This window comes from Pongo abelii, chromosome 4, assembly GCF_028885655.2.
Source record: "Pongo abelii isolate AG06213 chromosome 4, NHGRI_mPonAbe1-v2.0_pri, whole genome shotgun sequence".
NCBI lineage: Eukaryota > Metazoa > Chordata > Mammalia > Primates > Hominidae > Pongo > Pongo abelii.
This window is the reverse complement of record NC_071989.2, coordinates 16,017,582-16,038,844: the sequence shown is the minus strand read 5'-3', so window position 1 is coordinate 16,038,844 and position 21,263 is coordinate 16,017,582. Positions and strand designations below refer to the sequence as shown.

At 40.0% G+C, this 21,263-nt stretch overlaps 1 protein-coding gene and 1 long non-coding RNA gene across 7 annotated transcripts in view; one reads left to right on the top strand and one right to left on the bottom strand.

The window, feature by feature from the left end:
- The window catches only part of FBXL7 (F-box and leucine rich repeat protein 7), a 435,731-nt gene that overhangs the window by 307,595 nt on the left and 106,873 nt on the right, over window positions 1-21,263 (bottom strand). For 3 of the 6 annotated variants that reach the window (XM_002815443.4, XM_063724067.1, XM_063724069.1), the window contains one exon: window positions 10,710-10,799. In XM_002815443.4, coding sequence (XP_002815489.1) covers window positions 10,710-10,799 — 90 coding nt within the window. Of the gene's footprint in view, window positions 1-10,709; window positions 10,800-13,869; window positions 14,267-21,263 lie in introns of those variants that run through there. The other 3 variants (XM_054555422.2, XM_054555423.2, XM_063724068.1) reach the window with 2 other exon arrangements.
- Window positions 7,676-12,172, top strand: LOC129059336 (uncharacterized). Its single transcript, XR_008525148.1, has 3 exons — window positions 7,676-7,758; window positions 9,441-9,598; window positions 11,972-12,172. It is a non-coding gene; the product is annotated as an uncharacterized LOC129059336 (long non-coding RNA).

The window sequence follows — 21,263 nt, the reverse complement described above, 5'->3', positions numbered from 1 at the left end:
GTACTTAGATGAACCATAATGTCTATGGCTGAAATACACTGATTAGTTTTTTGGTGCTTTTTTTGGAAATGGCAAACTAGGTGAAAGAAATAAACATACAATTATTTTGGACATGGAATTAGAATATTAAATACCTAAACCTGTCTCTCTCCAAAATCTGCATAAAGGCACTGAGAGCTCTGGACATCTCGGTTAAATATCACTTTACAATTTCCTTAAGTGCATGGTGTACACACACACACACACACACACACACACACACACACACACAGACATACACGAAACAAATTTTCTTCTAAGACTATCATATGATATTCTGGTCATTCTGGATGATGCATTTTGGAAGATAATTCCCTCAAGAAATTAAACTTATTACTTGCATCTGAAATGGTATTTAGCATTTTATTGTACATTTGTAGGCTTACATACCAATTTTCTGGACACTGAGATGATGAGCTTTCCACTGCTTAAAAGATTCTTGGATGCAAATTTGACTTCTTTATTAAATTGGGCACACCAAAACATTAACATGCTCAAATCACCAGATGTAAGTGGTGCAGTTTTTCAAAAGTTACCTAACTTATAATTAGGCAGTAGCTTAAACAATAAAATAAACTTGGTCATGAAGCAGTGAATTGCTCATTGAATCACCAAAACACATTAAGCTTCAAAGGCTAAAGTCTTGCAAAGCTTTCCTAAATGATCCTGAGAATTCCAAAGATAGTTAAGGTTAAAATTTAATTTTTAAAGACGAAAACAAACCTTTATAATAATCAGTCATCACCTTCCTCATACACAGACTAAAAGCTAGTAATACCACATTTCTGACTTCAGATTCTCTTCCTCTTCTTAAGGCCCCCCATGCAATAGTTGTCATTTTAGAACTATTTTTTAAGAGATTTCTTCAGCATCTTTTTCTTTCTCTCATTCATTGCTTTTTATTCCTATTCCTATGTTACATGTTTTTACTCTACTTTTTTGGTGTCATAGATTGAGTTTCATTCTATTGTAATAGACAGCTTCAAGGTATATTTCCAGTCTCCTAAGGTACATGCTGAAATTAGTATCTTCCACTTTCATATATTTCCAATGAAAGAAAAATTCCATGGCTCAGTTGGGTTTTTGTTTTGATTTGGTTTTTGTTTGTTTGTCTGGTTGGCTGCTTGGTTTTTTTGAGACAGAGTCTTACTCCATCACCCAGGCTGGTGTGCAGTGGTGCAATGTTGGCTCACTACAACCTCTGCCTCCTGGGTTCAAGGGATTATTGGGCCTCAGCCACCTGAATAGCTGAAATTACAGATGCATGCCACTACACTCAGCTAATTTTTTGTATTTTTAGTAGAGACGAGGTTTCACCATGTTGGCCAAACTGGTCTCAAACTCCTGACCTCAAGTGATCAGCCCACCTCGGCTTCCCAAATTGCTGGGATTACAGGTGTGACCCACCGTGCCCAGCCGTGGCTCAGTTTTTTTAAAGGGAAAATCAGTAAAATAACTATTCAGTAACTTTTTATTACATATACTTTAGATCCTATATAATGACTAACTTAAATATTAATTTTACTAAGTCTGACTGCCATGTGTTAAGAGTACAGTTATGGTAACCTGCAGACTAAATCTTCAACAATTCAAGTATAAAGGCAGCTTAGAATACTAATATTTGCCTTCCATAACTGTCTTAGTCCATTTTGTGTTGCTATAACAAAATGTCTGAGGCCAGGTAATTTATAAAGAAAATACACTTATTGGGCTTATAATTCTGGTCACTGAAAAGTCCAAAATTGAATGACAGCTGCATCCGGTGAGGACCTCTGGATACTTCAACTCATGGGAGAAAGCAGGAGGGGAGGGGGCATGTGCAAAGAGATCACGTGGCAAGAGAGGAAGCAAGAGAGAGAGATCAAGAAGCCAGAATCTTTTTAACGCTTTTCTCGTCTAGGGAAAAAAAAACAAAAAAACAAAAAAAAAACATATACCTTGCTGCCAGCACTCATTTAATTTTACATAAACAGTTCTTTGAGGCTGAAGCAAATCTGACTGATTTTCAATGTGAAAATAAAATATAAAAACTGTTCTTCGAGTTATTTCTAAACAAAACTAACATCAGAAACATCTGAATCACCAGAATCATCTATTTCAGAAAAACTGAATTCATCAGATGAATCTTTGGCCAACAACTGCTCGAAAATGATGTTAACTTCACGTGTAGGAATGCTACATTTTCTAGGATTTGACACTTTCGGCAATCAAGAATTACTGTATTTTGTAAATGTAAATACCACTACTAAAAACAGAATTCTGTAAATAGAACGTTATCTTTTGTTTCCGAAGTCAATACACTAGAGTGATGCGAAAATAATAATAAAAGCAAAAGCTATTTCGTGGCAAAGTTATCTTGGGGTAAATGCTGCAGCAACAAGTGCAGGCAAGTATTCTCAGGACAAATGGGAAAACAGTTAAAATATCTGTTCTCATGGGAACTAACCCATTTTCAAGAGAACTCACCCCTGAGAGAGGGCATAAAGGTAATCATGAGGGATCTGCCCCAGGACCCAAACACAGCCCATCAGGCCCCACCACTCAACATCGCCGTATTGGGGGCCAAAATTTCAACATGAGTTTTGGTGGGGACAAACCACATCCAAACCATAGCAATAACTAAGGATTTAAAGTCAATTTCTAGACCCTATATGGATCACAAAAGTATCTGCATATATAATATTGACAAGCTAAACACAATTATGAGTTGAAATTGGAAAACACACTTCTCCTAAGTACAGTAAAAATATACTTTGATAGGAACTTAGAAAAACGATTAGCATGAAATTCACAGTTTTGCCGACAATGACAAAATAAGCATTAAGTACACATCTTATGTCAAGGCTCATAGTCTTGAGCCCTGATATAATCTTTGCCACCTACTAATTTTACATGAAATACAGCCCAACTAATCCTTTCTGAGTTTCCCTGTTTCATCTGCAAAATGAAAACATTTATGCCTTCTCAAGAGAAGTGTAATGGTGAAACAATGCTCAATGCAATAATGCTAACGAAAGCCTGAAATAATAATTGTCCCAAAAATGTTTGTTGAATTTGTTGTAGATTTTGAAAAAGCTTTTTGGGAAACAGAATTCACCTAGAGTTAAAAGCATCATTTTTCCTTCCCTAGATGATTCATGTAAATTTTGTTTGAAAAGTATATTCAAGAAGAAGTAGAAAGAAGACAATGTAAAGATATAAGGACAACAGAACGAAAGCAAAGCCAGATGTCTGCGCATTTTCAAAATAATCCTATTTAGAATTGATCTAATTTGGGCACTGAAAACATGAGAACTCATGACTTCAAATTGGTGATTCTAGATTCCATGGAACAAATATCACCATAAATTCTTTAGAAATCAAATAATTTCACAAGCCTCCAATGATACATTTAAAATGACTCCCTCGCAAGGACTTACACAATATCACAAAGTGGTATTAACTGAATATTGAAAGGCTATTATAAAATCATGACTTGACTTAAATGTGTTTCCAACCCTAGGTAACCAGCTAATCTACTGAAGAAAGTTAAGAACCTTTTACCTACGGGGCAGATCCTTTCCTCCTACTGGGAATAATGGTCTTGGGCCAAAGGATTTGGGCTTAACAACCTCTCCCAACCTATTCTGAACAGCCTCCTTCAGCTCTGCAACTGGATCAAAACAGACAGCTAGAAATCAGGCAGCAAAAGAGAATTAAATAGCAAAGGTTATGTTTTTTCTAATTTGATCAAAACAATACTGCACCAACTCCTGCTTGACAATTTATTAGCTGTGTAATCATAAGCAAACCCTTGCTGAGCACCGTGGCTCACGCCTGTAATCCCAGCACTTTGGGAAGCCAAAGTGGGGGGATCACTTGAGGTCATGAGTTCAAGACCAGCCTGACCAACATGGCCAAACCCCATCTCTACTAAAAATAAAAAAATTAGCCGGGCATGGTGGCTCGTGCCTGTAATCCCAACTACTTGGGAGGCTGAAGCAGGAGAATCGCTTGAACCCAAGAAGCAGAGGTTGCAGTGAGCTGAGATCATGCCACTGCACCTCAGCCTGGATGACAGAGTAAGACTCCATCTCAAAAAATAAAAATAAAATAAGCAAATCCCTTCATTTCTCTGTGCTACAGGTATTTATAAAAATGAGTGTATTGGCCATGGAATACCATGCAGCCATAAAAAATGATGAGTTCATGTCATTTGTAGGGACATGGATGAAGCTGGAAACCATCATTCTCAGCAAACTATTGCAAGGACAAAAACCCAAACACTGCATGTTCTCATTCATAGATGGGAATTGAACAATGAGAACACTTGGCACAGGAAGGGGAACATCACACACCGGGGCCTGTTGTTGGGTGGGGAGAGTGAGGAGGATAGCATTAGGAGATATACCTAATGTAAATGACAAGTTAATGGGTGCAGCACACCAACATGGCACATGTATACATATGTAACAAACCTGCACATTGTGCACACGTACCCTAGAACTTAAAGTATAATAAAAATATATAAATAAATAAATAAATAAAAATAAAAAATAAAATAAAAAAGAAAAGTCCTGCCCAAGCATTTGGTTTATATCCTTTCTATTTTTCACATTTAATCAGTATTTATTGAGCAAATACACCATGTGAAACAATTGTGCCATATGTGGGGATACTGAAATAAATCAGGCCCAATATAAAAAGTAATAATAACATGCAATATATATTATACATTTTATCATGTTTTATAACAAAATGATACCTCATATTCTAGCTATTTGTGCATGTCTTTCTACTGCTGTTCCTTGACAATAACTGTTTCTCATTTATCTTTGCATCTTTTAGCACCTAACACAATGACTCATATTCAATACACAGATGGTGATTTCATATGTAAAAAAAAAAAAAATTGAGTGTATTGGATCCAATTGACAAGACCCTTTGTAACTCTGAAAATCCCGTGGCTGCATTGTTGTCTGGTTTGATAACCAATGTGCAGAACCAAGATATCATATTAATAGCCCATGCTGTCGATGGGTTCAATATTTGAATATGCGTCCTACTTAAAGAACAGCTGGCCGAAGCTGACTCTTTATCAGCCAATCAAATTTGACCTTTAAACTGACAGTTTTGCCTTCCCCCAGCTCCAGAAAAGACTGAGCCACCCGCCCGTAGAGCCATAGCCTCATACCTTTCAGTTCTATGAAACAAGCTGAGGCTCAGCTTGCTATTTTCAGGGAGATTCTTCCTAATTAACCTAATCCAACTGATTCTACTCAACGTGCGCTGCTGTGTGCTCTGTTCCAACCATGGGCTGGATGTGACTTTCATAACTGAAGGTCAAAGGCCCCTCTTTCCAGTATAGGAGAGAATACCCCATGAATGAGAAAGACTGAAAAATATGAAAGAGAAAGAATAGTAACACAACTGGAAAGAATTAAACTGTGTCTTACAATGTTGGAATGTAGATTATGTTGGGAAAAATGGAAAATTTCCAGCCTTCTACACTTGAACCCAACCCCCAATACAGTGTCAGGAAATTAGAAACTTAAACTGTCACAAGAAATACAATGGGCTGTAAAGAACGTCTACACCACTTATCAGGGAGAAAGCCCTGCTGGCTGCCAATTCTTTACAAGGGTTGTGGCTTTAGAGTCTCAAAATTAAGATGCCCAGAACTTTGGCATGAGACTTTGGAATGGAACACTCCCAGTGGGTCAAAAATGCCATTCTCTCATGAATTAAAACCAAAATGTGCCCACTATGCCTAGGGAAACAGCCTTACGACTCAGAGTGGATTAGCTGGAACACTGGATAGACAGGAAGATCATAAGTCGTTAGCAAAGAAACAGACTTACTGGAGTGGATAAATTCGATGTCTTTACCATTAGGGTTGGGTGCTAGAACACATAAAATCGGAGCTGAGGTGAGAGACTATGCAGGAAAAGCCAAGAAAAAAAACCCAAAACCAATGTTTGGGAAACCCATGACTGTACAATCTAACAATTCTTCTAGAACTTTCCAGGAAATATTTACCATGATGAGTCAGTTCTAACCAGGCACCACGTGCCGGGCTGGGAACACTAGTCCAGGAACTAACTATGAGTTTCAGGCCAGTTTCGCCCCAGAGCTGGAGCAGAGTTTTGGGGCCAGCATGCAACCCCGCTCTGTACACCAGCCAATCCTCCCCTCGGAACGGGTCTGCTGCCCCCCGCCCCCCGCCCCCGATCTCTCCCCAGAGTTGCAAGAAGCATTTTCAAAGAATAGTTCGTGGGCCAGGGGCGGTGGCTCACGCCTGTAATAACAGCACTTTGGGAGGCCGAGGCGGGTGAATCACCTAAGGTCAGGAGTTCAAGAGCAGCCTGGCTAACATGGTGAAACCCCGTTTCTACTAAAAAAACAAAAAATTAGCTGGGCGTGGTGGCATGTGTCTGTAATCCCAGCTACTAGGGAGGCTGAGGCAGGAGAATCGCTTGAACCTGGGAGGAGGAGATTGCAGTGAGCCAAGATTGCACGACTGCACTCCAGCTTGGGCAACAAGAGTGAAATTCTGTCTCAAAAAAAAAAAAAAAGAAAAAAAGAATAGTTTATGATGACTCAGATATAAGTCTGAAGATCATGCAGAAGTGGTAGCTGCCCCAACACTCTTTTTTAAGCATACAATTCAATGCTTTTTACTAAATTTACTGAGCTGTGCTGCTATCATCACTATCCAATTTCAGAACATTGTCATCTCCCCAATAACATTCTCCCTGTCTATTTACAGTTAATTCCCATTCCCACCTGCAGCTGAGGTTAAGTGCGAGCCCTCTGTTTTCTCTATCCCCATGTCCTCACTTTATTTACCAGCACAATTGCATGAGTTTTCTACTAAGTGACAACACCTGTGTGGTTAGCTACCATGTAGATGTCAGACACAAATGCACACACACACATACCACCAACCAGGGAAGCAATGTGAACCCTCCCTATCCATCCCATCAGGGAAAAGGCCAACACTTCTGCAAAATGCTTCCAACCTGGCTATTACAGGTATAGCCATGGTTTTCAAAGACTGCAAGAAAACTGAGTATTATCCTTTACAACATATGTCATTTTAAAACATCAATACCATTCAGACCTTTAAACTAAGAATCTTGCCTGTGCTCCTTGAAGGTGATATTGGTGAATTCAGAGGTGAAAAATCATGAGATCAAGGAATTGAAGAAAATAACCATAATCAACTGGCTACCGGAAAGCCAATTACATCCAATATTTTCTTAACATCAAAGGTTAAACATAGTTCTAGAAAACAGTGGGAAGAGAATCCGAGAAGCAGTTTTAGCTTGGCTCCTCTGCAGTCTTGTTATAGGTAGTTAGGTAAGCGCGAGCAGGGCAGGAGACGGCTTCCCATCCCACCACAACTAGAAATGTCCATGACGGTTTGGCATTGTCTCTCTAAAAAGTGTAATTCCGCAACCAGGGAGAGACAAGCTCCTGATGGTCCACACCTGTTAACATTAAACGTTGTTAATTGAATGCAGACTCCAGGGAGAAACAGCCTCCCGGAATGCACATTAAGACACAAAAAATGGCTAAGTATGATCTTCCGGGTCCATGCCACCGGAAAAAGGAAGAAATCCTCAGATGGGCATGCGTACAACTCCCTAAACACAATGCGCATGCTCAGTTCCCAAGGGTAAGGAGGGCTCCGCGCATGCGGGAAGACCACCCTAAGGGAAGAATCATGGGAAAGAGGTGAGCTTATAAAGTCCTAGGATCACCGTTAAATGGGGCACATGAACTTCTCTCTTTAATTTTCAGGTGCCTGCTTGAGTTCCTTCCAATCGCACCTTCTTTCTTTCCTTTTCTAAGGCCTATATGAGTAAACTTCCATTCCTGCTCTGAAACTTGCCTTGGTTTCTTTTTCTGTTTTATGTCCCTCAGTCGAATTCTTTCTTCTGAGGAGGCAAGGACTGAAGTTGCTATAGACCCGTCGGGATAGGCCGCTGGTAATTTTGGGTAACTCAGATCTCTTGCAGTGCTAACAGTCTGAGTGAGAAGTCAGTGTGTCTGCCTTCTGCTTCTTCCTCAGTGGTTTCCTAGGTGTTTCCCAGTGAGAAGAAACTTACGCACCATAGTTGAGATCCACCCTCTAGAGGTCAGAGAATGCTTCCCTAATCACTTATCCTGAATGGTCTCTTCCTGAGACTATGTCTCCTGTGCATGGAGGAAATTAGCACTGGCTACTCTGGATCCATATTGAAAAAGCAGCCTGATGAGAGGAAACTAATCATCCCTGCAAACATCCCTGAAATACATTTTAATGTAACGTGTGCCCATACCTATTCTATGTTTTTTAATATTTTAATTGATTAAAAAAGCTACAGCAAAAAGGATTCAGACACACAAATAGCAGAACTTAATACTTTCTTTTTTAAATTTTCAGTTATTCAAGGGAATGGGCAGCATCTTTCATAGGGACCAAGCCTCTTCTACTTAAAAGCTAGAAGGAAATTCCTCACTAATTTAGGCCAGTTGCTCAAAACTCTGTTCCATATGAACATAACATTTTCCTATTTTTCTCTCCTGATTCTACCCTCAGAATAACAGAAAATACATTGTGACAAGATGTATAAAACATTGGCTGGGCCTGCACGTCCTCATAAGGGAAAGGCACAAGAAAATGAAAATTTAAAGCCCCTACAGAGATTTTTTTCCCCCTTTGGAAGCATAAAAAGCAGACACTGTTAAATGCATGAGGTCCCACAGTACCCTCCCCCAACCCCTGCAACACAGCTGATATAGTTGTGTATTTTCTATTTTTGAAAAGGAGAAAAAATAAGAGAGCTTTAAAAACAGATTATTTAACCTGCTTTTAACTTTCTATTTGGATAGCCATTCAAATTAGACAAATTATGGTGACAAGAGTGACTGTTAAAATAATGGTAGAAAACAGATAATATTGCAAAACAGATTTCTGACTAGAGAGGACTGCACTATATTAAACTGAAATGATTTCCACTATGGCTCCTAAGAATGAAAGCTTCAAAAGTAAATGTCAGGTCGGGCGTGGTGGCTCATGCCTGTAATCCCAGCACTTTGGGAGGCTGAGGCGGGTGGATCACCTGAGGTCAGGAGTTTGAGACCAGCCTGGCCAACATGGTAAAACCCCATTTCTACTAAAAGTACAAAAATTAGCTGGGCATAGTGGCAGGTGCCTATAGGCAGGAGAATCACTTGAACCCAGGAGGCAGAGGTTGCAGTGAGCAAAGATCGTGCCATGGCACTCCATTCTAGCCTGGGCGAAAGAGCAAGACTCCATCTCAATAAATAAATAAATAAATAAATAAATGTATGTTTAGAATCAGTTAATGAGATTTGTACATTACCTTAACTGAATTTCATTAATGATCTAATGCCCATACCTGAATTAACAGGCAGAAAATTAAAACTGGATTGCTACCTGGTGCTTCCATACACTGAAGAGAACACTCCAATCTGCCAGCCTTATGATGTTGGGAAAACACATCAAACAGTGCTACGGTTTTAAGCACGGAGAATATAATCCAGTTGTAAAGCTATTTACCCAGAGAAGGTAATTCTTTGCTACTTGAAGCACACTAAGACAAAACATAAAGAGAAGACATATACATACCAGCAGATGTAAACCACATACAATTACAATACATAAATTATAGTGCAGATAGAGAGAAATCATGGATCTCAGATGGCCAATGTCAGCCCATGGGTATATGCCCAATATTATGACCAACAGAAATTAAATATCTGAAACAAAAAACTGGGAAGTGTACTTCCACAACATCCCACAGACTTTAGGAAAGCAGGCGCTACACAATGTCATGAAAATTAGCTGACAGCTCAAGGTCTTTCATTATCAATGGCATCAATGTTTAAACTGGACTTTAATCGGACAGTTAGTTTAGCAAGAACTCATTTTCAGACAGAAAGTCATTTAATCATGTTTAACATTAAAATAAAAAGAGCCGATTCTATAATTGGGTCAACTTTCCACTAAATAATTACCATAGAAACAATTAATTCCACACTCAAACAAGTAAGTAGTAACTCAAAAGCTTCCATACTGAAAAGCAGTGGAATTCTAACATGTATTACCACATACAAATTCTTCATCAAGAATATCACTGCGACCAATCTTTGTCCTTACAGGGAGGACCTCTTACATATTCTTTAAATAATAATAATAAAGAAATCCCCTTTTTTCCTACTCCCAAATTTTGGAGATTAACTCAAGTTCTACAAATAACATGACTATGATATTCCCATTGTTAAAATCTTGAATTCCAGGTGTGCCTATTTTGAAAGTTCCTCCAGGAACATTCAACTACAGCACAAAGATTTTAAAATAATACCATTTTTTATACTGAAAGACAAGGTATATGATATTCTAAAGCCTTCCCTTAATTCAGCCTATTCAATTTTCACAAAACAACATTTGCCTTATAATTGAGGCACCTGAATCCCGTCAAATCAATTTTCATGAACTGTAACTGCAGTGCAACAACAACAACAAAAAAAACTTAGGAGACCCTGAACATCCTCATTTTTAAGGATCTCATATGCTCCCACTCAGGAGAATAGAACTACCGCTCCCACACTTTATTTCTCTTCCAAAAATAGCCAGCCCTGTGAAGAAAAAAGAGAGATAATGAAGACCAGCTGCCTACCTTCGCTGGTAGCCACATTCTTCTGGGCTTTAGTGGGCGTGTGATCTGTACTTGAACTCACGTCAGATGAGATGCTCGAGCTGCCTTTGCCTGGAAGAAACAGGAATGAGCAGCTTTTGAGATTTGTAATTTCAGACGTGGACCGTGTCTTCCACTCGGTCCCACACCAAGCCATATCATCAGTTTCCAAGAAAGCAGCTATAATACAAAGAATGGAGTTTATTAAGTTTTTTTTTTTTGCCTTATGCATTAAATATCTTTTGGGAAATATCTGATCCATGTTATAGTAGAACTAAAGTCTTCTTATAATATAGCTTGACTATAAACTCAGACGAGATTATAAAATGTAGTCAAATATGATAACATAATCTCTTTTTGGCATAAATGTGAATAAGAAAGTACATGTGGGGAACACATCTCCTGCATTAATTTTTTATTTGCAACTATAAATTATGCATTTCTCAGTAAAGGAAATAAGCAAAGAATAAGGCATAATCAGAGGAGCAAGAGCCTGCTAACTCCAAATAGCTGCGTCATATCAAAAAATGAATTCCCTGCTTTAATAGGTCCTCCTTCAAACACAAAACACAACAAAAAACATTTCATTTTTCTAATGCAGCAATTCTCAACTGGAGATGATTTTTCTGTTCAAGGGGACATTTAGCAATATCTGGTATCATTTTTGGTGGTCACAAATGAGCCAGGAGGTGCAACTGGCATCTAGTGGGTGGAGGACAGGCATGTTGCTAAACATCTTAGAATGCACAGGGCGGCCCCCCCAAGAAAGAATTATCCAGCCCAAATGTCAATAGTACCAAGGGTGAGAAGCCCTGGTCTAAATAATCTTAGCTCAAGGCTGAGTTTCTACTCTTCTAACCTTTAATATAATCATATATGTTAATATTACTAAACATTCTTCAGATGTCACATGAAAGTCTGTAAATATGAACCACACTCTACTGCCCAGTGACGGAGAAACCTACTGACTGTGGTGGGCAGATTGCTAAGATGCCCTCATGGTATCCATGTCCGCATCAACTCCTCCCCCTTGAGAGTACGCTGAACCTGTGACTGGCCTCTAACCAACAGGCTATGGTGAAAGTAAGGCATTTTGCAGTTGTAAAGTCCCTAAGAAGTTAACTGAATTAATGACAAGGGAGATTATTCTGGGTGGGCCTGACCTAATTAGGTGAGTACTTCAAAAGAGGGCCTGTAGGAGAGAGACCCTTCCTGCTGTCTTTGAAGCAGCAAACCCCCATCAGTTCTACAGCTACAAGAAAATGAGTTCTGCCAACAACCAAGTGAGCACTGAAGAGGACCCTGAGCATCAGAGGACAGCCCAGCCCTGGCCAATGCCTTCATTGCAGCACTGTGAGACCCGAACAAAAGATCCAGCTAATGCAGGTTCAGAATTCTGATTCCAGGAAACTGTGGAATAATAAATGCTCCTATGTTAAGCTGCTAAGTTTGTGGTAATGTTTTTATTCAGCAATAGAAAGCTACTGCTGGACGGGTGCAGTGGCTTGTGCCTGTAATCCCAGCACTTTGGGAGACCGAGGCACATGGATCACGTGGGGTCAAAAGTTCAAAACTAGCCTGGCCAACATCGTGAAACCCCATCTCTATTAAAAATAGAAAAATTAGCCAGGCATGGTGGCACATGCCTGTAATCCTAGCTATTCGGGAGTCTGCGGCAGGAGGATCACTTGAACCCAGGAGGCGGAGGTTGCAGTGAGCCAAGATTGCGCCATTGCACTCCAGCCTGGGCAACAGAGTGAGAGCCCGTCTCAAAAGAAAAGAAAAGAAAGCAAGCTATTGCTAATGACCAACTAGTTATATCACAGATGAATTCTTTTTGCTCCACAAGTGATGATCAAAACTCTGACATGCAGCTGAGAAACATCATTTTCCAACAGTCTTTTCTTCCCAGTGGTAAATGCAATGAACTGAATGTTTATGTCATTCCAGAATTCACATGTTGAAATCCTAACCCCCAAGGTGATGGTATAAGGAGGTGGGGCCTTTGGGAGGTGGTTAGGTCATGAGGACTCTGCTTAGTGCCCTTATGAGACATCCCACAGAGCTTCCTTGCCCCCTTCTGCCACATGAAGTCACAGTAGAAGACTGTTTATAAAGCAGGAAGTACATCCTCACCAGACACTAAATCTGCCGGCACCTTGATCTTTGACTTGTTGGTCTCCAGAACTGTGAGAAATATATTTCTGTTGTTTATAAGCCCCCCAGTCTGTGGTATTTGGTTATAACAGCCCAAATGGACTAAGACAGTACAGAACTCTAGTTAGGTGGCATAAGCTTACAGTCTAAATTCATACAGAGTAGAACTCCTTAGACTTTGGAGTTTTGTTTGCTTATGATGAAAGTCACTGAACAATTCAGGCTGATGGTTAATATCACTTGAGGAGGGAATGGCCCAGGTGATATTACCCATGGGAATATCAAGGAACTCAGAAAAATGGCCATCATTTCCTCTCACTATCACCCATTGCTCATTGGGACTTAGGCTCTGAACAAATCTGTTATTCCCTTTGTCTCCACCCCTTCCACAGCCTCTACCCTCAGAGTTAACCAAAACAATGCAGCAATTCTCCATTTGTTTTTGCCTAACCAGCCTTTGTGGCCTGGCAGCTGTGGCCATTTATCTGCCATGGTTCATCTTTGGAAGTGGGTTGACATGGCAGACTGGGCACCTGGTTAGAAGTATGTCCACCTGGCCTCTGACCCCAGTCTACCACTCCCTTGCTTTCTGACCTTTGACATTCACTTCTCACTCTGCAGGCCTAGTGTCCGTATCTGGTAGGGGAAATTTCTGGAAAAAGATTCCTAGCAGCTCAGTCTATAAGTCTTTGAGTCCATTACTTTATTCCTCAAACCTCAGTAATCCAAACCACTCCATTTAATAAGGCAAATAACATTATTGTGCAACACCAATATGTAGACTTAAATTATTATTATATTGTTGCTTAGTGATGCGCAAATGGAAAACTAGAAATAAACTCCATATGCTCTAGCTCTGATTCAACAATAAAACTAAAACAAAATAACAAATTAAATGCAAAAACAACAGCATTAGTTTAAAATGATTGATGATGTTATTTTGCTGAGATTAAACTGTCTTTAAAAATTTAAATACAGTACTCACTGCTAAAGCCAGTGTTCTCTTGGTTTTGGCATGCACGTGCCCACTCCAGGCTGCATGAGGACTCAACCTGCATATCACTTTCCTCCACTCGAACTCAGGGAACCCTTCCCTCCTACAAAGAGATGGCATCAGGTGGCCTTCACTGAGACTGACTGTATCAGGCACATTTTTAAGACTGCTCTTTTATTGCTTATCCATCTACAAACATTGGAGTAGAGCGCCTTCCTTTAAACATGGGGAAACTCGGACAATATAACTCATGGCAGGACTCTCTTATAAAGGGGAACCAGTACACAGTTATTCAATGAAAGCACAAAATAAAACAACAAATTTCAGAGAAAATTCTCAGACACAGGTGAGAACATGAGTGCTGATCCCACAAAGGGCTGCAAACTCCAATTTAAAAATTGCTTGTTTATGAAGAGAGAGTATAAGGTTGAGGAAACAAATAATAATGTTATTTATAATAATAGCTAACACTAAGTGCATATGTTTCATTGAGCCCTCTAATAAATGCTTTACATGCTTTTTCTTATTAGTCATTATACCCTATGACAGTATTTCTCAATCATTTTCTCATTATTTTACCCTCCAAGGAAACTGTTTAGACTTTTCCCTAAGTACCCCACCCCCAATGAAATCGCAACACCACAGATATACTGTATATCTCTTATGTACTATGTATGTGATTCTGCTTAATACACTGTTTCTTGTGGGGGTGGACTGTGTCCCCTTAGGAGCAATATCACCACCATTGAAAATCTATGTCCTTTGATAAGTAAAACATTTTAAAGTGCTTGAGAATTTAATTTAAGGAAATCAATATTTTTATTTTTGTTTTCTTTTTCTTTTTTTTTTTTTTTTTGAAATGGTGTCTTACTCTGTTGCCCAAGCTGGAGTGTAGTGGCACCATCACAGCTCACTGCAGACTAAACCTCCTGGGCTCAAGTGATCTTCCTGCCTCAGCTTCCCAAGTAGCTGGAACTACAGGCATACCACCACACCCAGTGTGCCACCACACCCAGCATTTTTTTTTTTTATAGAGATGAGGTCTCATTATGTTGCCCAGGCTGGTCTCAAATTCCTGGCCTCAAGCAATCCTCCCACCTTGGCCTCCCAAAGTGCTGAGATTACAGGCAAGAGCCATCATGCCTGGCCAATGAAGTTGATTCTCGTAACTTGAGATATTTAGGTTCTATAAAGTAACCATAAACACTAAATTAGCAAATCATTGCCCCAAAGGGAAACAGAGTTAGGTTCCTGAGAGCCTCTGCTCACATTTTTATCAATTGATAAATGTCAGTTTGGTTTTTGTGTGTTTCTATTTAAAGACATCTTATTTAATACATATTATTGATGCATTCTCATGGAACTCAATGCCAATGGAACTGTAATTCATGTCTGAGCAAAGCTTATCTGACACATATTGGCGACATCACAGCCCTCTTGCACTCAGGAACACTATACAGCTCTTCAGCACTACACTTGGGGGTCATCTTAATGAAAATAGCAACAAAAAGTACAAAAAGCAAAAAAAAAAAAAAAGTGGCAACAAATGGACCCCAAAAAGAACACTGTGCATAGTGGGAGAGCTGAAACAGGAAGGCAGAGTGTCACCTTGTTCAGCCTTATCTGGGAGAGTTTGCATTGCACAACCCAAATTTTTCACCACTCTGCATGTATTTGTGAGTGACCCTAAAAGTGCCTCAAGGATTAATTTGGTGATTACACAAATTTTAGCAAGTAGGCAAATTCTCAAATACGAAATCCACAAATAATGAGGACTGACACTGCGTCATCTTGTATTACATGTGATTTTGCAGCTTGCAGCCCGCTTACATGTCGATGGGGATAGGTAGCATGGAGGATCTGGAGTGAAGAGGCCTGGGTTTATATCTGGATTGGCCAATTACTAGTTGTGGGCAAATTAATAGACCCTCTCTATTGTAGTTTCTTTAGTTTCTTCAGCTGTAAATGGGGCGGCGTGGAGGGTCAATTCCTGCTTATAGGGTTATTGTGAAAATTAAATAAAATAATTCAGTTTGAGTACTTAGGGTAGTGTGAGCACCTAGAAATACCCAGCAAATCTTTGTAGAAAAATAATTCAGTTTCTGTACTTAGGATATTGTAAGCAACTAGGAAATAACCAACAAATCTTTGTAGAATGAGGTTCCTATGTTGGATACCATGATATGCTCTTCTGCCCTGCTTCTGGAAGCAATAACCATGTCCTTGTTGAGTTCAAGTGGAGAGGGAGGCAGGAAGGGTGGTGCTCAGAGAAGAAATGTTACAGAAGGAATTCAGAGGGAAAAAACAAGGGGAATATTCAGCTTCTAATATTCAAAAGCAGAAGTCTGCAGTATGATGAAATTCTTGCAAGTCAAGCTATTGTCTGAGGAAGGAACTGCCTACATTCTCAGCCCCTTTAGCAAATCAAGAGTGAGAATGTCAGACTAGACCCTGGAGTTGTACATACGGAAAGTCCAGATAAGAGGGAGGTGGTATGAAGAGCACAGGAAGCCACCCTATGGTGACACTGGAAACGACCAGGGACAAGAGAGGCACAGGAGGGGAGCAGCCAGATTGGACTTTGGTTTCCCTCTCTGGGATTCTTCTGAGAAAAAAGAGGGTGTGTTAGAGAAGGTATGGTTTGGCTGGGTCCCCACCCAAATCTCATCTTGAATTGTAGCTCCCAAAATTCCCACGTGTTCTGGGAGGGACCCCTGGTGGGAGATAACCGAATCATGGGGGTGGTTTCCCCCGTACTGTTCTTGTGGTAGTGAAGAAGTCTCACAAGATCTGATGGTTTTACAAGGGTTTTCCCCTTTCACTTGGCTTTTATTCTCTCTTGCCTGCTGCCATGTAAGACGTGCCTTTTGCCTTCCACCATGTTGTGAGGCCTACCCAGCCATGTGGAACTGTGAGTCCATTAAACCTCTTTTTCTTTGTAAACTACCCAGTCTCAGGTATGTCTTTATCAGCAGCAAAAAAACAGACTAATACAGAGAACAACTCTAGAGGCTGTAGAATTGCTGTCACCTCACTCCCTATGCTAAGGATGCCGCAGAGCACCTGCCCTCAGACTGCTCAGCCAGCAGCTAGAACCATGGCTACATCAAGCTGCCGGGTAGCACAGTCCAGCTGAGGGCAGTCTTCGCTGCAGCTTCTGGAGTCACCTGGGTTTCATGGTGACACTGACATGACCACAAGTCAAGGAAAGTCTGTTGGGGGCTTGCCTTAGGGAGTCAACACAGTGGAGTGAGATGCTTCTATTAGCTGCAACAAGAGAGCACATTGCCATGTCAGGGCCAACTGGGAGGCACAGTCAGAACTTGGCATTAGGAAACAATAAGAAACACTGGCACAGTGATAGACGAATGAAAGGATACTTGACTAGAATAAAGGACCAGCACATTCATTCGCAAAAGACACTCTACTACCAGCAATAACTAAGCTGTGCTGGTTTTAAAATATGTCCACAAATTCTTTGGCATTCCCACTTCAAAGGCTGAAGCCTCACTTCCCTCCCCTTAAATGGAGAAAACACTAGGGGTTGAACCTGTGCCTCAACCTGCCCTTCAGGTGGCTCTGATTCATCAAGTGTGAGAAGCAGGTAGCGGCTTGACCTCTCCATTAGCTGTACTGAGAACCCAGGATGATGCAGGTGAAATGGGCAGCCCAGTGAGTAGCACACTAAGGAGTGTGTAATAAACATCAGCCACTGTTATATCACCCATCAGGGCTGCCTGCTTCATGTGCAGTTGGAGTGATGGGGGAATCTGTGGTTTACAGTGTTAAACAGCATTGTTTCTGGAGGCAGAGCTGGGTTCAAACCCCACCTCAACCATTTCCATGCCACACATGCTCATGTACAAGTCTGTCAAACTCTAAGTCTTGTTTCATTGCCAGTAACACGGGGATAAAAACCTTTCACCTTCTGTAAATGGGTATCACACGGCCCATGCTTTGATGCCTGTATCAGTCAAGGTTCTCCAGATAAACAGAACCAATGGAGGTTACATATGTGAATGTGTATGCATGTGTGAATATATATGATTTTTTAAACTTGAATTGTTCACACAATAGTTGTGGCTGGCAAGTCTCGAATCTGTGGGTTATACTAGCAGGCTGGAAACCCAGGCAGAAGTTGAGGCTGCAGGCTTGTGGCAGAATTTCTTTTTCCCGGTAAACCTCAGATTTGCTTCTAAGGTCTTCAAGTCATTGGATGTGGCCCATCCATGTTATTATTTTCAGAGATAATCTCCTTTACTTAAAGTCCACTGATTGTAGATGTTCACCACCTAACAAAATACCTTCACAGCAATATCTAGATTCGTGTTTGATTAAATACTTGGTACTATAGCCTGGCCAAGTTGACACATAAAACTAACCATCACAGCAATAGACCCATATGGATTTAAATTCCATAGCTACCACTTCCAAGCAACATGCCCAGGTGAACATCTCTCAAACTTTCCAAGCACTCTTGTGTCAACCATAAAATAAAGATATGCACACGCAAACAAAAGACAGCCATTACCTCTACCAAAAATGGGGAGGACATTACCCACCCTGCAGGGTTTGGGAGAGGCTGCTATGAGAAAAAAATGAACCCTGGCAGGTAAAGCATGAAACCATGACCAATGCCTGTGAGAACCCTCCCTGTGAGTTATTAATATTGACCTATCATTTCAATTTATATCACAAATTAAGAAAGGAAATTTAAAATAATTATTTTACTATTACATAAATGATAAAATAAATATATATGCACATACATTATACATAATTTAAATATCCAGGAAAAATCCGCCCTTTCTAACTGCTTTACATACATGAAAGTTTATTTGTTTATTTGACCAATAGCTAAACCCCCATTAGGGGCCATTAGCACACTGGAACTGTGCTGGTCAGATTCGGTAAAGTAAAATTTTGTGCTTTCTTTAATTTCCCCACAAGTGGGCCAAAGGCCCAAAGGAAGACAAATGAAAAAACAATTAGGTATCAAATACAAATAAACATCAAAGCAAGGGAAAACGAACACACTAAGTTTGGTAAATGTTATCTGTAATAGGCTAATATATACACATACAATTCTGAGCCGCTGAAATCAGTTAGTGGATCGATAATTTTGGTCAAATGCGACACACTATTAACTCAGCAATGTTAGCAGAAGAATGTCCTGGTTTTTTCTTCCTATCACGCATTCCTTTGGGCTGTCTGTTAGAACGTGCCAGGTTTTCCTAATGTTTGAAGATAATGTTCATTTAATGGGGAGTCCTTTTAGTGAGGGACTTTAAGTTTCTTTTAATTTAAGAATTCCCATAGGTACTATGCAAAACTAAGTTTCTTCTCTTTTCTCATTTCTAGTGCTCAAGACAGTTAATTTATTAATATTATGACACAAGCAAGATAAAGGGCGTAACAGAAAACAAATCAATGGGGTCGTATGGTTACCAACACTCTTAAGAGTCTAAGACATCTCTTGCAAAACCGATTCATGATATTTATTCCAGATCATACGCACTGCATTGGTTACACGGATTACAGCTGCAGACTTCTAACACAAAATCCACACACAAGTACACGGACCCACATGGAGGCCTCAGCCCCTTATTTCCTGCTTCTCTCCACTGTCTTATTTTCAAGCTGCTGCTAGTGCACCACAAGAACCTGATTTAATACTAAGTGTCCATACCAAAGGTAAGGGAATTTTTTTTAAGATCTCAGAATCAGATCAAGGGAATGGTGGGTCATATTGGTGTGTTGAATTCACTGTTATCTTCCTGACTGGTATCTTGAAATAATTTCTTATCTTCTTTGATCCACAGTTCAATGTCTGTCCCTACAGCATAATATAACATCAGTTATCTCAAACAATGATCTGGCTTAGTTCCTGGCCCAGGTGCATATTAGTTTTTGGAAAGAAACTGAATGCATATTGTAAAAGTGTATTAGCTCTTTCAAGCCAAAGGGGAGTGATTAAATAGATGATTTCTCCAGGGGTGGAGGCCTTCAAGTGGGACGAGATGAGGAGGCAGAGAATCCTAAGCACTCTGCTTCATTTTCTTGTGAGCAAAACGCATGAGACAGTGTCCTTTGTTTTTGCTTCTGGTATTCTTTGTTCCATGCGGCAAAGATTAGAAGCAGGGGCTGAGAAAGGAGAGGGCAGGAAAGGAAACTAAACAGAAGGGAAATTGCTAAAGTCATGTTTTCCTTTCTTCCTTTCAAGCCACTGAATGTCCTAACTGGTACTTTCTTTACACCAAACCATCTAATAAGTGGCCTCAGGGCCACTGAGTAAGATACCCATGTCTTTAACTGGAGTGATCCAGGATGCCATCCACAGATGAATTCTTTAAAATCGCTATAAGCCATGACCTCATTGCCTACACATAGAGTGGAGAATTCCCACCACAGCTGCTGTTTTGCTATGTCACTGTGCTTATGCAAGCATGAGAATATACATAATCATACACGCACACATGTACATTGTGTGTGTGTACGTGCATGTGTATGTGTGTTCTGCTAGCGTCACAGCATGAAGACATGATAAAGGCCTTCTAGGATAACGGGTCAGAGTTAACCTCTAGAAAGAAAACTGATCAAAAAAACCTATAAAATAGAAAAAAAAAAAAGATAGCCCTCTAGTGAGGTAGCATATTTTTAAGGATGAACTGAAACCTTCATAAGAATAACCATGCCCTGTTACATGGGACCAGCTGAGTCAATTTTATCAGCCTCTTCTTTTTGTAATGTTAAAATAATTAATTGACGATAAAAATTACATATTTAAGGTGTATTATGTGATAATCAGATATACACATATATTTTACAATGACTGAGCACATACTTCACATTAGCACTTGACTTGGGACAGGGTCTCTTCCCCTAAGATGCTGTCATTCTACTGGGTTTATGTCCAGTCTAAGAAGGCCAAAGACATATTTTAGCATTTGCTCCATTGCCAAATGACAAAGTGAAGCCACCATTCAGAAGCAAGATCTGGTTTAGGGTGCTTGCTATTTTTAATTTTTTTAAACTGTGATAAAACGTACATAACACAAAATTTGCCATTGTAATTGTTGTAAGGATATAATTCAATGGCATTAATTACATTCATAATGTATGCAACCATCTTCACTATTTCCAAAATGTTTTCATCACCCCAAAGCTCTCTGTAACCATTAAATAACTCCTCATTCCTCCCTCCCTTAGCCCCTAGTAACGTCTAATCTGCTTTCGATCTCTATGAATTTGCCTGTTCTAGATATTTCATACAAGTGGAATTACACGATATTATTTCTTCTGTGTCTAGCTTATTCCACCTAGCATAATGTCTTCAAGGTTCACCCACATTGTTTCATATATCCATGTTTCATTCCTTTTCATGG